Genomic DNA, 15,523 nt, shown 5'->3' on the forward strand with positions numbered 1-15,523 from the left:
GCTGTACGTAACAAGTCACGCGACGTGACGCTGCGGCTGTGATTGGTTCGGCTCTGCGCTACTGAATTTGGATTGGCTGACTTTTTTTTTTTTTTTTTTTAAGAGGACAAGAGTGGCGAGGTCTATCGCGATAGCTTAATTTCTCTATCGAGTAAAAGTTATATCGCGATACATATCGTTATCGTTCTATCGCCCAGCTCTAATCCCAATGAAAGGGTGGCTGTCAAGAAGCCATTCTTTAGGAAGGGAAATAGGGAGAAATGGCCAGGTTATGCCAAATTACACAAGAACTCTACTGAAAATCTGTGTCAACAGGTCTAATGGAGTGATGAATGTAAATTTGGACATTTTTATTTCAAATCAGTGTTACTATGTACAGAGGAGGTCAGAAGAGAGGTGAGTGTCTACAGCCACACACAGAGGAACACCTCAACATTACTGAAGTAGTGTTGGATCATCTTGACAAAGAACTGAACAAAAGGCAGCCAATATCCAAAGTAGAGCTGGTATTAAGAAATACCAAGAAAGCTTGCCTAAGAGAGTTCAGGCTGTGTTGAAGAGTAAAGGCGCATACAAAATATCGGCTTACCAGGGTCATACAATTAAAACTATCAAGTACCTTAGGCTTGATGTAGACTTCTGTGGGAAATCTGCATCCTAACCTTCTTAGTAACCAGAAACTCCTTTTATCTGGTGCACGTCAGGTTAAATACAAGGTCGTGACGTAGGGTTAAAATGGGGTTCTGGTAGATCTGATGTAGAAGTATAGTTCACGTGTTGCTGTGATATTGTTAATGATGCTGTTTGTCATCACTGAAGGAAGCATACAATGATAAACACATTCTTTATGACCCTCTGACACATCCTGTTGCATCCCCAATAGATTTCCAGAATGTTTTGCATTTTATAGTATAATTAAGGTATCAATTGACCCTTTGCTCTGACCGCTCATAATATTTCTTTCCAATCAAATCGGCAAGCTATTTAGACTGCAAATGCAAATTGATCACGCCATCTATTCTCATCACCCGTCCTCCACTTTGCCTACACGAGGTTAAACATTTGAAACCCTACGCTGTGATCTGCTTTTCACTGGCTGTCACATGATAGCTGTAGCTGAGGGAAAGATGGGGAAATTCCTGAAGAAAATCTCATGCAAAACAGCCAGTGTCAAATAGATTGTGGCTTAAGATTTATTTTCCAACAAGACAGCGATGCTTATCACAAGATAAAATGCGGCGTGGAATTTCTTCAGAACAAGATTGTCAAAGACCTTGATAACTGAGCTCAGACCTGAGTTGTGATGGAAAACCTTTGTAGTGGCTCAAAAATGGTTTAAGAGATACCACTCATTCACTTTGATTGAGCTCGAGTAAATCTGTGTAAAGCTTAATATATGTGTCTCTTTCTCTTCCAGGCGGTCGTGTCAAAATTCTTATTGACTCAAGCAAATGGCAAAGAAATGTGTATCTGAAAATGCTTTTTTTCCCTTTTAAGTGTCTCAATCAGTGCTGCTGGCATTACTAACACTTAATTCCCTCTTAAGCTCATGCATTGTTCCAGCGACTGAAGACACAGTCAAACATAAAGACCAAATGCTAATTTTAAATCATTTAACAACTCGTAGTGTAATTTCTAAACCCTTCTCTAGAGAACGCCGGGAAGGCTATATCCTGCAGATCATGAAAGGCCACTCATTCATTTGCCCTGCCTTGATTTACATCCTGCCACGACCAGCTGCCAGAGCCATTTTGTGCTGGAGTGTTTGGAGAGCTTAGGGGGGTGGGGAGAGGGTGCTGTTGAAGGCGTTTCAGAAAGGGTCTGGGTTCTTTTAATGTGACAGAAATCTGAACTGGAGAACCTCTCTTTACGCAACACACAGACACACACACAAATGACATTTGCAGTTGGATCTTGCCTGGACCCAACATTCATGCTTTTGAGCCATAGATTGAAGGAAGAGACTTGTAGCCAAGTGTCAGCAGGTTCCTGTAAACATATATAAATGCCTTATACACTCGCTGCTTTATGCCAGAGGCAGCAAGAGAAAAATGAGGTCTGAACTGTGACTTGAACTGTGTGTGTGTGTGGGAGGGGAAAAGATTGTAAGCCAGGGATGGTTATACCATTGAAAAGAGGAAATGAGGGTGAGGGTGAAGGAGAGAGGGAAAATGGGGTGAGCAAGAGAGGTTTCCTAAGCTAATAAAATGTTCGGAGGGATGGAAGCTGCCAGCCAGCATTCCTGTGCCATTAGATAAGTTAGCTCACTGCAGCCTCCAGTTTCTCTGCAGTGCTGAAGTGGCAAGCTGAGGTCACCAGCAGAGAGAGAGGGGGGATGGTGTGGGCAATAAATTCAGAATGTGTTTGTGCACAGTCGTTGCTCCTGAACCACTGTAGCCGTTTGGTTGATGATTCACTTCTGAATTTACGGGTCAAATCTTCGGATTATCCTTCGTTTGCCTGCCGTCGCAGCGTCCATTTAAAACGACCTTCAACAGGAGCCGCCGTGTGGAATGTGGCTTGAATTAATATGAAACGTACTCCCGCAGTTAAACATCCACGTACAAGGATTTTAGTTAATGCAATCTTAAACGAATCTTAATTTTATCTCTAATGTTAGAATCTCTCATTTTAGACTGTAAAACGTGAGCTCAGGTGTCACACTTAGCACAAGTGGGATCGTGTAGCTCACACCGAATGCTACAGTATTCACATGAGCCAAATAGGCAACGCAGAAGCTTCTAAGTGTGACAGATTGCTGGAATGCCACTGAAGTCAAGTAGCTTTCTTTGCACATTGTCAGAAAGAGCCATCCTCACTGAAATCTGTTGAGCCCAGGAGCTTGTTGCTTGTTTTTCATAAGCTGTGGTACTGCCTCTACATTCTCTCCAAGGTTGTAAATTTTTGGGCTACAAAGCGAGATAGAAGTTTTGCCGAAAATATTTGCATCTAAGTAATTGTCCCTCAGGGAACTCTCTTGTACTTTGAGATGGCTTATTTAAATCGAATGGGTGTTGTGTGAGTATTTCCCGGTAAAATCTATGCGATCGTTCTCAGCGAGACCTGCTGCAAGTGTCTATTTTTACAGGTTTTACAATACCGACTGCAGCTGAGTCTGTTCCAAGTCATTTAGAAGATATCAGTCAGTCTTGCCCCCACGGCTTTACTGTGTGAAGAAGATTAAAAAAAGGATCCTTTGAATTGTAAAACTGTCTTCCATATGACACCCTTTAGCGAAGATTAACACAGTGCATTATGGCTGTAGCATCATTTTCCTTACATTTTGCTGTTATGTAGGGACTTCGCAGTAAAATATTCTGTTTGGTATATGAGCTGTATTTTATCCACTTCCTTTAATATATTCTAATAGGTGGTGTAAGATAAATATGTAAATCTTTGATCCTTTGTTTTACAGGCATGCTAGTGGTCAATGTTACTTGGAGAAACAAGACATATGTGGGCACCCTGTTGGACTGTACACGGCATGACTGGGCTCCCCCGAGGTAAGATGCATGGCTCTGTGCAATTCTTTATTATTATTATTATTATTAGAGAAAGCAGGGTTTGCATACTATTACTTTTACTCTCCAACATTTGGTGCTCGGCCTCTTAACCCTTTCATATTCTGTTTGATATAAATGTGCTGTAGCAGAGTCAGGCTTGAGGATATAAAACCTAATGCATCAACTTGCCATTGGACCTACAAGTACATGTTAGTCCTTACGTTGAGCCTGGAGAAACAGGATTCATTAGCAAACAGCTGATGTCCCAGGAGGCAGTAGTAGAAGATACAAAGATACTCTAATTAGCCAGATTGCAGAATCCACTCAGTGAACTGACAGCTTTTCCTCAACGCTATAACGTTCTTTATCACAACGGCTGCAATTTCTTAGATCACTGTTATGTGGGTGGTAGCATGAGGTGTTGTTGTAATTTCTGGGTATTTGCCTTTGTTATGCAAAATACACAGTGTGTGGATTGTACCAGGCACACTCGCTTTCATTTGAAACACCCGCACTGTATCTAAATGTAAATATAAATCTATATTTGAAATGCATGGTTAAGTGCAACAGAAAAAAATCTAATGAAATCAAGGATAAACCAGTGCTAATGGAAAACAAGAAGAGGCTGTATAATACTAATGTATCACAGTATATTACAATAATGCTCAGTACATGTTGTTTGCTGTGCTGCATTTGGACTGAGATAATCTTGCATTTGCAGCACGACCACATTAGGGACAAGCCATGAATAAATCAGAAAGCCTTTAACAGACTGAATGTAAACTTGGGCTTGTAATGTGTCTAAATTCCAGTACCAGTCAGTCTACCGATATATTCACATCCCCTGCTGAGGTTGAAATTTTTTTGGAGAGACTTGCAGGGGAAGCTGTGAGTCATACCAGCCCTGTGTCTGACTTTGTCACAGACTGCTAACCTTCACTGCCGTGCTGAAGATAATTGCATTACTGTTATGGAGAGATAAGGCCAAACTGCTATTTTAAGTATTTGAATGACTGCGTGTTTTGATTACCAAAGCAGCTCGAATGTTCATGGCTGTCTTTTCCAATGTTGCTTACATGTCTTTCATTAGGAATGTCATGTTGCTTTGTTTAAAGTGCTTACTCACTTGTTCAGCACCAAATATCAAGTTTATTATGTTACAAGAGGAAAAAGAGGGGGACAATAGTGTATCTATTTTAGTATGAGTGACATTGTTTATTGTAACTTTAACTCTCCGCCATTATTGTCCGTGCCAATAAAGTTATTACCGATGGGACTAGATAACCTTGTATATGACATTGCAAGTGAAAATATAAACAAGTCATCCTCATAATAGTTTTAATATTGGTCTGGCCAAGCACAACCCTACAGCTTGTTTGTGGAGAGATTAAAAAAGAACAAAAAAGAAAGCTTTAAAACCATTGCTTTAAAGGTCCTTAGAGAGCATTACAGTTGCCAGAAACTGACCCTTTTTTCCTAGTAATGAGGGCAACAGCGGTTTGCCTTCCAGATACAAGTGTATTTATCATAAAATCATTTGTGACATCTTAATTACACACGGGTGATTTCCATTAAGCGAAAACAACTGACTGCACCGCTGATGAGATTTGTCATTTTTCTTGACAGGCTGTTCTTGTCATAAAGCCAATTATATTTAGAGTAATTTAATGGTGTGAAATAATAAAATGAAAGTTGAATGAGGTATTGATTGAAGTAGTATTATTAGGTTTCCACAATGTTAATTTTCAAAAATCATTAGTCAAATTTCCTCTATATTATGTACCATAATGTTGATAATTGGCACTTGACAATACAAATCTAAATGCGATCTTTTAACACTGTTGCAGGTTTTGTGAATCCCCTACAAGTGATCTGGAGATGAGGAATGGTCGCGGTCGGGGTAAACGAATGAGACCGAATAGCAACACTCCTCTCAACGAAAACAGCAACTCATCAGACAGCAAGGGCACCACCAATAATAAGACACGCGCAGCCTCTAACAGCAAGGGTCGGAGGGGCAGTCAGACACCATCAGAGCGCCGTACCCCACCAAACAGCAACACCGAGGACATCAAGGCCAGTCCCTCTTCAGCCGGAAAACGAAAGACCAAGCCAACCTCAGACATGGAACCCAATTCCAGTTCAGAGGACACAAAAGGCAACAAACGCATGCGGACAAATTCCAACAGTGGAGGGGTGGGACCTACAGGCCTTCCTATCCCTTCTATTAAGACTGAGCCACTTCCACCTCCCCTCGATCGTAGCTGCCCTTCCCCTGTTCTTATTGACTGCCCACACCCTAACTGCAACAAAAAGTACAAGCACATTAACGGTCTCAAGTACCACCAAGCCCGCGCTCACAATGATGATGACATTAAGTTGGACTTAGATGGTGACAGCGAATATGGGGAGGACTCAACTCTCCATCCTGAACCAGGAAACTGTAATGGAGCATCTATCTCTCAGAAAGGATGCCTGTCTCCAGCACGTTCAGCCACTCCAAAAGGCAGGAACTTTGATGCTCAAAGTCCTTCTCCATCTCCTGGCAAGTTTGGTTCAAAACAGAGTAAAAAGAAAATTGCTGAAACGGATGCTGAAACAGGCGGTACACCGATGGATGGGTGTGAGGATGGGCCTTGCCTCACAGATGAGGCTAGTAACGATGGTATAGATGATAAGAGAGGATCGGAGAAGTCTAAAAAGGCTAACACAAGTGCAAAAACAGATAAGAAAAACTTGAAGTCACCACGGCCAATTGGCCCTGGCCCAACAGCAACCCAGCAGATTTACTCTTTTCCTCCTGGAAACCCAAATTCTTCCCCGGGGCTTACCCAAATGATGCAAGGAATCCCTAAGAGTCCCCAAATGAAAGGCACACAGCCTAAACCCCCTGCCATTGGAGATCCTGCCTCCAGTAGCTCCAAAGACAAGAAGAAGAAAGACAAAAAGAAAAAAGATGGTGGAAAGGAAGCTGATAGCCCCAAGCCTCCAGGAAAGGGAGGAAAACTGGAGGAAGGAAAGCTTCCGTACTCAGAGCCTTGCGATCAGGGGAGTAAGGGGGAAGGGCTTCTTAACGGCTCGTCAGAAACTCATCAAAGTCGCTTGGCCAGTATAAAGGCTGAAGCTGACAAGATTTACAGCTTTTCTGACAACGCCCCAAGCCCATCCATTGGTGTTGCCAGTCGAATAGATGGTAGTGGGATTCCACAGACTCTCACGCCACTTCACGTAGTGAACCAGAATGGTGCTGACAACTCTTCAGTCAAAACCAACAGCCCAGCATATTCAGACATTTCAGATGCTGGTGAAGATGGTGAAGGGAAACTAGAAGCTGTTAAAGTCAGGACAGAGGACCAAGCCATCAGGGAAAGTGTCAAAAAGGCACTGTTTCCAAATCAGACACCCAACAAAGATTCTCCTTACTATCCTGGGTATGACACTTATTACTCACCCAATTATGTCAACCCCAGTCCTGGTGGGCCCAATCCAGGTACAACAGCTGCCGAAGGTCAGGTAAAGATTAAAAGGGATGATGAGCAGGATCAAGTTGAGGAAAAAGTCAAGGTTGAGGTTCATGAAGATCGCAAACCTGACAGCACTGCTCCTGCACAACAGCAGCAGCAACCCTCAGTCATCCAACAGCGATCTAACATGTACATGCAGCCTCTGTACTACAACCAGTATGCTTACGTCCCTCCGTACGCATACCATCCTGATCAAGCCTACCTGATGAGCACCAACCCAGCCTACCGGCAACCGTATGAGGAACGCCAGCGACAGATGGCTGAGCAGCATCGTGCTGCTGAGAAGAAGTCAGATGTGGCCATGAAAGAGCGAGAATCTTCCATGAAGGATGAGTGGAAACAAAAAAGCCTGATGCCGCCAAGCCTTTCCAAAACCCCAAGTCAGTCAGACCTTGGAAAGGCGCAGCAGCAACCAAGCAAATCCAGGGATTCCCCCTCTGAGCCGACCTCCAAATCCATGGGAACCATAAAGGGGGAGGACTCAAAGTCCCAACAACCCGAGGGACTAAAGATGAAGCTGACTGAAGGAGGTCACCATGGAAAGGAAGATCCCAAGCAAGCACTTGAATCCAGAGGTCAGGCAGGGCTGGAGCAGGCCATGTGGTTCAGACAGGTAAGTAGCAGTCCAGTTCAACAGTGCTACAATATGTTTGTAAAACTGTTTTGATAATGCTTTGTGAGGTATGCACCACTCTAGTATGGTGATAGTGATTTTAGATGACTTGGAGCTTCTTTTCTGCCCCTAGCAGTACCCTGAGAGCCAGAAGTCTCAAGCAGAAGATGAGCACCAGCAACAACATGCTCGATGGAAAGACCGGGAACATGATCGTAAATTGAAGGATGAAAGGCCCAGGCCCAAGGACAGTCAAAGTGGGCCCAAGGAGGACAGCAAAGAGAGCAGTGATCCCAGAATCACTTCTGAAGATCATCGTGCTATGAGCAAAGACTCTCGTTCTAATCCCCACATGCAGTTCTCATCACCACTAGCACAGCACCAAGGCTACATGCCCTACATGCATGGTTACCCCTACGGACAAGGCTATGACCCCAACCACCCTGGATACAGGGGAATGCCTTCGGTCATGATGCCGAATTACCCAGGTATGACCTTGGATTTCTTCCAAATACAAGCAATTATGAAATGTAGCATGAAAAAATGAGAATTTTTGCTCGTTTACTTTGTGATAATGCAGTTTATATAAAGATTGTTGGCTGAATCTGTGAGGGTTTCTGATTAGTTTATTCTTCTTCTTTTCCATCATAAAAACAGCACTTTTTGTGTTGTTTCACTGGTAATTGTGGTAATATTTAATAGGTTCATGAAATAATTGCAGTCCTTTGGTACAGTTTGTTAGAAATGAAGCATGGCAATGGAGTAATTTTCAAGGCAATTACATGATTTAAGTCAAAGAATGATTCTACTCCCTAAGAGGCTATCAATAAAATTACATGTGTTGAAAATGGTGTAGAGTGGGGAAAAATTGCATTCACTTGATTTTGCAGGATTGCTTGCACTTATAAATACTAGTAGCATGGTTGAATTTGTGTTAATCCACACATTCCTGGAGGATCTGATGTAAATAGCCCAAATATTAGTCTTTATGTAGAGTAAATAAGAGTAGTGTTTTTATACCAACCTGGATGTCAGTGAAGAATACGGATGAGAATTGATAAGAATTTAGCGATTCTGATTCTATTATTGATTGTCTTTTGGGTTCTCATTCGCTCTGTTTTTAGAGTCGCCACCAAAATTACATTCATGCAAATGTATTGCATGCTGTGGGTCAAATGTTTGTGCGTTTTTGTTGAAGCTTTTACCCTCATTGCTGTGATCAGTGTTGGAGTCGTGACTCAAAGTCATTATTACATTTTATTTCTTAAAAGTAATGCACTACATTACTTAATTACTCCCAGAGAAAAAGTAATTTGTTATACTATTCGTTACATTATTTTAATGTCACTCTGTAAAATAGTTGAAACCCACCGTTTTATAATCACCATTTAACAAAATAAACCTGAGGCTACAACCCCACACACCAATGAGAACATGGACCTCTAAGACCTTTCTCTTAGTAAAAAAACAAAGCTGACCGCACAAAGCACAGAGGAAAACCAGCACAAAAAGCAATCACCGCACTGATTCTGCTTTGGCAAGTGCAAGAACCAATAACTGGGATCGATAGGGAATAGCCAGACTAACAATTCCAAGGAATTGGTCTACTGAGAACTAGTTTTCTATGAAAACCGGTTCTCGATTCCCATCCCTAGTGAAGAGATATGTGAGCTGTGCAACTAAGTGGTTAGTTACCAATGTGTAACTATTACTTTGTAATCTTAACAGTATTTATCTTAATTTTGTATTCCATATAAACCTGAATATGTGGATCACTAATCTTCTTTGTCACTCTCAGGTTCTTATCTACCTGGAGGTTATCCCTTTTCCCCATATGGGAGTAAAATTGCCGGAACCGAGGAAGGCAGTGACAAATCTCGTGCTAGCCCTACTGTCACCAAAACGGCAACAGACTCGAAAGCCCTGGACAACCTACATCTGCATACCAGCCAGTACAAGAGCAAATCCCCCACAGTAGGTGACAAGCCACCCCACGACAGGGAAAGAGAGCAGGACAGGGGAGCTTCGGGAGACAGGGATCGGGAGAGGGAGCGAGATGTGGACCGACCGCGATCCTCACCCTCCCAGCGGATCATGCCCTCTCACCACCACCTGGGATATCCCCTGCAATATGACCTGTCCTACGCCACAGGTAAATCAGTCATCCCATTTCACTGTAGATACAATGTTCACTTCTTTCAGATGCAGCAGACTGTTAGAGTAAATTAAACATGTGACCATCGGGTCTTCTAAAAACGAGCATAAGAAGGAAATATACTTTAACTGCTTGTCAGCCATCAAGCAGCAACCCCTTCCTTGTACCCACCACCAGCAACCGACAGGGAGGCAAAACACAAGCCTACCGAGAGCAGCATTTTCAAACAAATGCAGGTGGCAGATAATGTGCGTCACACAGCAGCTCATCTTAAAAAAGCTCAGGCAGCAAGTTAGGAGTACGTGCAGAGATGTAGAATGTCATTTAAAAGTAAAACTGTATGTTTCTTTGTCATGGCTTTATATGTCATGGCTTCCAGAAAGATGCAGCAACCTGTAAAAAAAACAAAGCCCTCACTTCTCTGTTGCAATCTAGTCAAATATGCAGCACTTTTAGCCTCTCAGCTCATCCATTCCTAAGTAGGTCCTCTGAGGACAACTGGATCATGGTGTTGATAATAGAGATGTTGAATGAGCCCAAGACACAAGTCCACTGCAGACTGCACTGACATCTAGTGGCAGCTCAGTCAAATTACAGTGAATTTGACAAATGCCTCTGTTCTTCCATTGCAAATGTGTTGCCTGTATTAACATTAAGTACAGTTTTAACAAAAAGTTTTGATGTTAAATGTTTGTATCAAGCTTCTTTAGGATGGAGTCACTGTTAAATGGGCGACCGTGGCTCAGGGGGTTGGGAATCGCATCTGTAACCGGAAGGTCGCCGGTTCAATCCCTGGGCCCTCTGTCCTGGTCGTTGTGTCCTTGGGCAAGACACTTTACCCTACTTGCCTACTGGTGTTGGCCAGAGGGGCCGATGGCGCGATATGGCAGCCTCGCTTCTGTCAGTCTGCCCCAGGGCAGCTGTGGCTACAACCGTAGCTTGCCTCCACCAGTGTATGAATGTGAGAGTGAATGAATAGTGGTATTGTAAAGCGCTTTGGGTGCCTAGAAAAGCGCTATATAAATCCAATCCATTATCATTATTATTATTATTAAATTGTATCACATTAACTCATAAGTGTTTCTACTATTTTGTCCACCTCACTTATATAAATAAGATACCTAATGCATAATGCACCAGAGTTAAACAGCACCACAAATTACAGCCTTTGTGATCAGCAAAACCTCAAGTAGAACTGAGTTACAGATGCGTGTAAAGTATTTTCTCCACACACTTTTTTTTAAATTGAAATATGTGTAAATAAATAATTCTTTTCTTTGTATCCTTCACAGGAAAACCTGACCGTCACACCTCAACCCTGCAAAGATTCATATGACTGGATCACATGAGAACAAGATCTCCCGGGTGTTACCTTTTAGACATCAGTTGAATGGTGTTTCTATCTATATTTTTTAGTTCTTCTGTCCCAAGGAAAGGCAGACTGTTGTTGCTGTTGTTGTTGTTTTTTTTCTCCCTCCCCCTCCTCTCGTTAAAGACCCCAAATTCTCCAAACCTTGGTCTGTACCAGAACTGATAATATAACCCAGGTTCAAAGCCATCACTCTGCCCTGTCACGCAGAGGAAACACCAACCCGCTGATTATCTAGTCTTTGCACTGTCAACAAATGCAATGCAAAAAGAGACTATTGGACTGCCAGAACAGCTTTTTGTTGTTGTTTTTTGTTGTTGTTGTATTTTTCTCCTTGGACTGCATTGTTTCTTGTTTTGTTCTTGTTTTCTTTTTTTTGTCACATGCAGAAAGAAATTGGCAGGGGATTTTAGGAAGTTGGGTGGCTGATGGGAAAGAGGGGTCAAACTAAATTAAAGACTGTTTAAAAAGAAAAGAAAAAAAGAAAAATGATTTAACGTTGAAATTGTTTTCAACTCTGTCTTTGGCTTCTCGTATGCCATGAAACAACAGTATATCCTTAACTTGACAAATTGTTGGCTATATTTCGTGGGGAGAGGGAATATGGCAGAAGCTGCTTTCATCAGAGACTTGAGAGCCTGAGACTGAAGTTTTTGTTTTTTGTTTTCAACTTTCCATCATCGTTTCCCCATCCTCCTCGAACCCTCACGTCGTGTTTCAGGGATGATGTCGTCATGTTCTGCGAAGGGACCGCGTACACCTCAACGGAGAATAAACACTATTCATGTTTCCTTCACTTCTGCTCCATATCATTGCGTTCATCTTCGAATGTGTCTGATGCTGGTATCGGTCCGTCATCTTTTCCTCACACCGCAAAGGGGTCGCCTCCGTTTTTGCCACTCACTCAAACAGTGAAGCCACATTAGCGAGCAATCCGTTCACGGGACGCTCCGTCGTCACGCTCATCGGGTTGCTGGTGTGTGTTCTGGTGTTTTTGGTTTTTTTTGTTTTACTGTAAGATTGTGCTTCTTCAAGCTTGTCAAGTTTTGTTTCCTGTAAACAATGTGAAAGTTCACCCATGTATTTTTCTGCTGTAATATAGACTTTTATCCTACTTTTATGTGCATAAATGTTTATATTTATCCCAGCACGCAACTGCTTAAAAAACTGTTAAATAGCTTTCACTGCTGCGTTTACCATTATGCGCTCAGATGGTCACTGTTGCTGTGGAGTTCCTGAACGTCTTGTGTGCTTCTTTATTTGCCCCCACAGGCTTTGCTTGACCTTAAACTTGGTTCACATCTCCACTCATCCTAACCGAGCAATGCGCAGGTTGATTCATTATAGACTTCTGAATTGCTGTCTTCCAGCTCCAAAAACAACAGTTCACGAGTTATTTCCGGGACTTCTTCAAATTTGGCCGCTCTCCCCTTCAGGGTCATTCCCTGGTGCACTTCTGGGCTGCTTTCTGCAATGCTTCTGATTTTACAACATTTAACATTAGGACACCATGAATTCCTGTCTCAGTAAGGAGTTCTACTGTAGCATGCTGAGGTGGAAATAGCATAACCTGCTCTGGCACCCAGCGCAATCCCTTGTTGAGAAGATTTGGCTCCCTGCAGCTTTTTCTACTTCCCCCAAAATAAAAATCAAGTCAAAGGGTGACTATTTTAACACATCGGTGAAGACCGCACGGGCACAAGTCTGAGCAGGAAATAAAGAAATGAATAAAAAGCAGCCATGCTAAAAGCCCTGCAGTGCTGTACAACAACATGACCTTGATGGGGAGATCAGGCAGAGTTTCACAGGTGAAGTCTTCAAACTCTGTGGTTGTACGTTGCAGTGACAACAAACTGGAACAAAATCAAATGTCATTTTTAGGTTAATATCCAGTGTGAAAAGGCTTAAAATTTCTCTTGGTGCTTCGCTTGCTCATGTGGCTTCACCTTAACACACATCCACCTCAGATTCTTTTTTAGCTTGTGTGTGTATATATACACACACACACACACACACACGGTTTTTTGTTTTGTTTTTTTAACTAGCAGCTAGCTTTGGATTAGTCTAAAAGTGAGCAAATGAGTCTGATGCCTCTGACAGTAGTTTTAATTGTTACGTTGTTGCCTATGCTGGAAGGTCAGTTTATTAGCACATTAAACAGAAGAAAACTATTAAAAATCCAGCTGTTACTCTTACAAGCATGAACCAATCAGATGTTCCACAAAACAAAACCAGAAGTGTGAGCCAGTCAAAATGTGGAGCAACACGAACATCGTTAAACTAAAGCGAAACGGGAGTCGGGAGGCTCAAAGCTGCCCAATGAGCTCTCTGCTTTCCTTTCAACCTCTTAACACGTGGTCCCCTTCTTCTTTTTAATTTGCAGACGTGTCCTCTTGTACCAGAGTTCCCTCTTGGCTTTATAGTACAGTTCTCTTATACCTCAGGGGTTGTAAGTGAAATTCTATACACATGCTACTTGCATAGATTTGAGAGGGATTCGGTTTCTCTGTGTTGGGGGAGGGGCACATTATCCACTCTAGGCTGGATTTGATGTGCTGGTTCATTCAGGATAGGGCATTGTTAAAGGTTCAATGTGGGCTGTGGCTTATGAGCAGTCTTAATGTTCCTCTAAAGGATTATAATCTGAGTGGAATATTGACCATGTTGTCATTAAATCTAATTTTATTGATTTTTTTCTTCCTATTTTTTTTGGGGGGGTCTATACTTTTAATGTTCCTATTGTTGTCGTTTCTGTTTCTCTCAGTAAATACTCTACATGGTCAAATCCCTAAACCACCAGTTAACGTTGTGTCTAACACCCTCTGACGTCGGATGTTAGCTGCTTGTTGAGACACTATTCAGTTACCAAACTGCATCACTTCATTCTGAGGTTCTTGGACATTCCAAGTAAATAAGTTGCCAGTGCCCCGTCTAATGGAGGCTTGCGAGGACGGTATATATTTTGACTTTTTACGCATTTTCAAGAAGAATGGCTGACATGAGTAAGCTGAATGTGGTGGTGTTTGACGTGTACTTAAATCTGTAAGGGTAATCTAGGCAGCTGTGATGTTGTCATTAAAAGTCAGTGGGTTTTTAGTACCAGCAGGCTGCATACAGTACATATAGTTTTATCAAACAATGGTTGCGACAAGTGCATTTGTTCTCTCTCTGAGAGTAGTAATGTTATCTCAGTAGTAAGCAAAGCCCAGTGAAAATCATATATACTAAAGTGTATGAAAAAGCCAGAAAAGTAATGTTTTGCTATCAACATATTGGAAAGTGCTTGGCTCTTGTATTTTGCAGGACTGTATTTGTTTCATGGTGAAGAGTATATTTATTGGCCAGCAGTTGTCTCAATTGGTGCCTAGTTGAACATTCTCCTGTGAAAATGCAGAGACACTCGCTCGTTTGTCCTTTCCCGACCCCGCCCACTGTCACGCAAACCGCCGCCAACCCGAACCCCATTCCCACACACCCCTTTTCCCAAAAGTACCACTTCTGGTGCTTGCAAGGATGTTTACAATGTCTTCATTTTCTTTCTGTTTGAGAAATTCAGATCTCTGTCCCCTCTCCTCATTTCTCCCTCCCTTCAGGAGTTTGTGTAAAGTGTACATTACCATGGTTCTTTTTTATACAATACTCTGTAACTTGCCTTTGTAAATTTGGGCTGGAAAAAAATAAATCTTTTTATGAGACAATCTGTCTTGGGAACTGTTTAATGGCTCGTGCTTGGTGGGTGCTGTAGATTTAAGCTGATAATACAGTTAAAATGGTTTTGTATTTATTGTTTACCGCCCAGGGACAAGGTTGACTGTAACGCAGCGTTCCAGCAAAATTCCTTTTCAACCTTGAAAGTCACATCATCGGAACAGGTTTCCTTTTGTCATTTTTACCAAGTCTTATTTCAGATGAGAGTCAACCCAATAGGTCACGTAATATTTATATCCCATCACAAAACACAGAAAGCCCCCAGCATGTGTATGGCAAGTGTTTGAATTTGCACGTAAATTGATTTTCCCATCCTGGGAGAAAGAAGTCTAAAAGTCTGAAAAACCTCTTAGCCTGCAGAAACTGCACCATGGCACACAGCCACATGAGTGCAGTGTCTCTAAAGAGACCACAGTCTGTCTCAGTGGGATCAAATGTCAGATTTTTGCCTCTTTCTGAGTTTTACAGCTGACTCGCTTGCACTGCATGCTTGAGGAGCATACATACATTTAACTGGAATATATGTTATGCTCCTCTGGGAAACACTTGCAAGCTGTCAACAGTTGAGTCTGTTGAGAGCGTCACTTTGCATATGTGCACACAGTGCTCAAACTTTATCTGCATCTGGTGCGACATCCATTCGTATCAGGC

General features: G+C 42.2%; 1 protein-coding gene across 4 annotated transcripts in view; it reads left to right on the forward strand.

Moving 5' to 3' along the window:
- znf609b (zinc finger protein 609b) overlaps nucleotides 1-14,862 on the forward strand; it is an 83,830-nt gene extending 68,968 nt beyond the window's left edge. For 3 of the 4 annotated variants that reach the window (XM_082526533.1, XM_082526531.1, XM_082526530.1), the window contains exons 4-8: nucleotides 3,416-3,503; nucleotides 5,351-7,640; nucleotides 7,774-8,128; nucleotides 9,439-9,792; nucleotides 11,088-14,862. In XM_082526533.1, the coding sequence (XP_082382659.1) occupies nucleotides 3,416-3,503; nucleotides 5,351-7,640; nucleotides 7,774-8,128; nucleotides 9,439-9,792; nucleotides 11,088-11,131 (3,131 nt within the window). In that variant the 3' untranslated portion in view covers nucleotides 11,132-14,862. The remainder of the gene's footprint in view (nucleotides 1-3,415; nucleotides 3,504-5,350; nucleotides 7,641-7,773; nucleotides 8,129-9,438; nucleotides 9,793-11,087) is intronic. The other variant, XM_082526532.1, reaches the window with a different exon arrangement.
- Nucleotides 14,863-15,523: the final 661 nt, after the last annotated feature.

The sequence above is a fragment of the Aulonocara stuartgranti genome, assembly GCF_965226115.1.
Source record: "Aulonocara stuartgranti genome assembly, chromosome: 1".
Lineage (NCBI taxonomy): Eukaryota > Metazoa > Chordata > Actinopteri > Cichliformes > Cichlidae > Aulonocara > Aulonocara stuartgranti.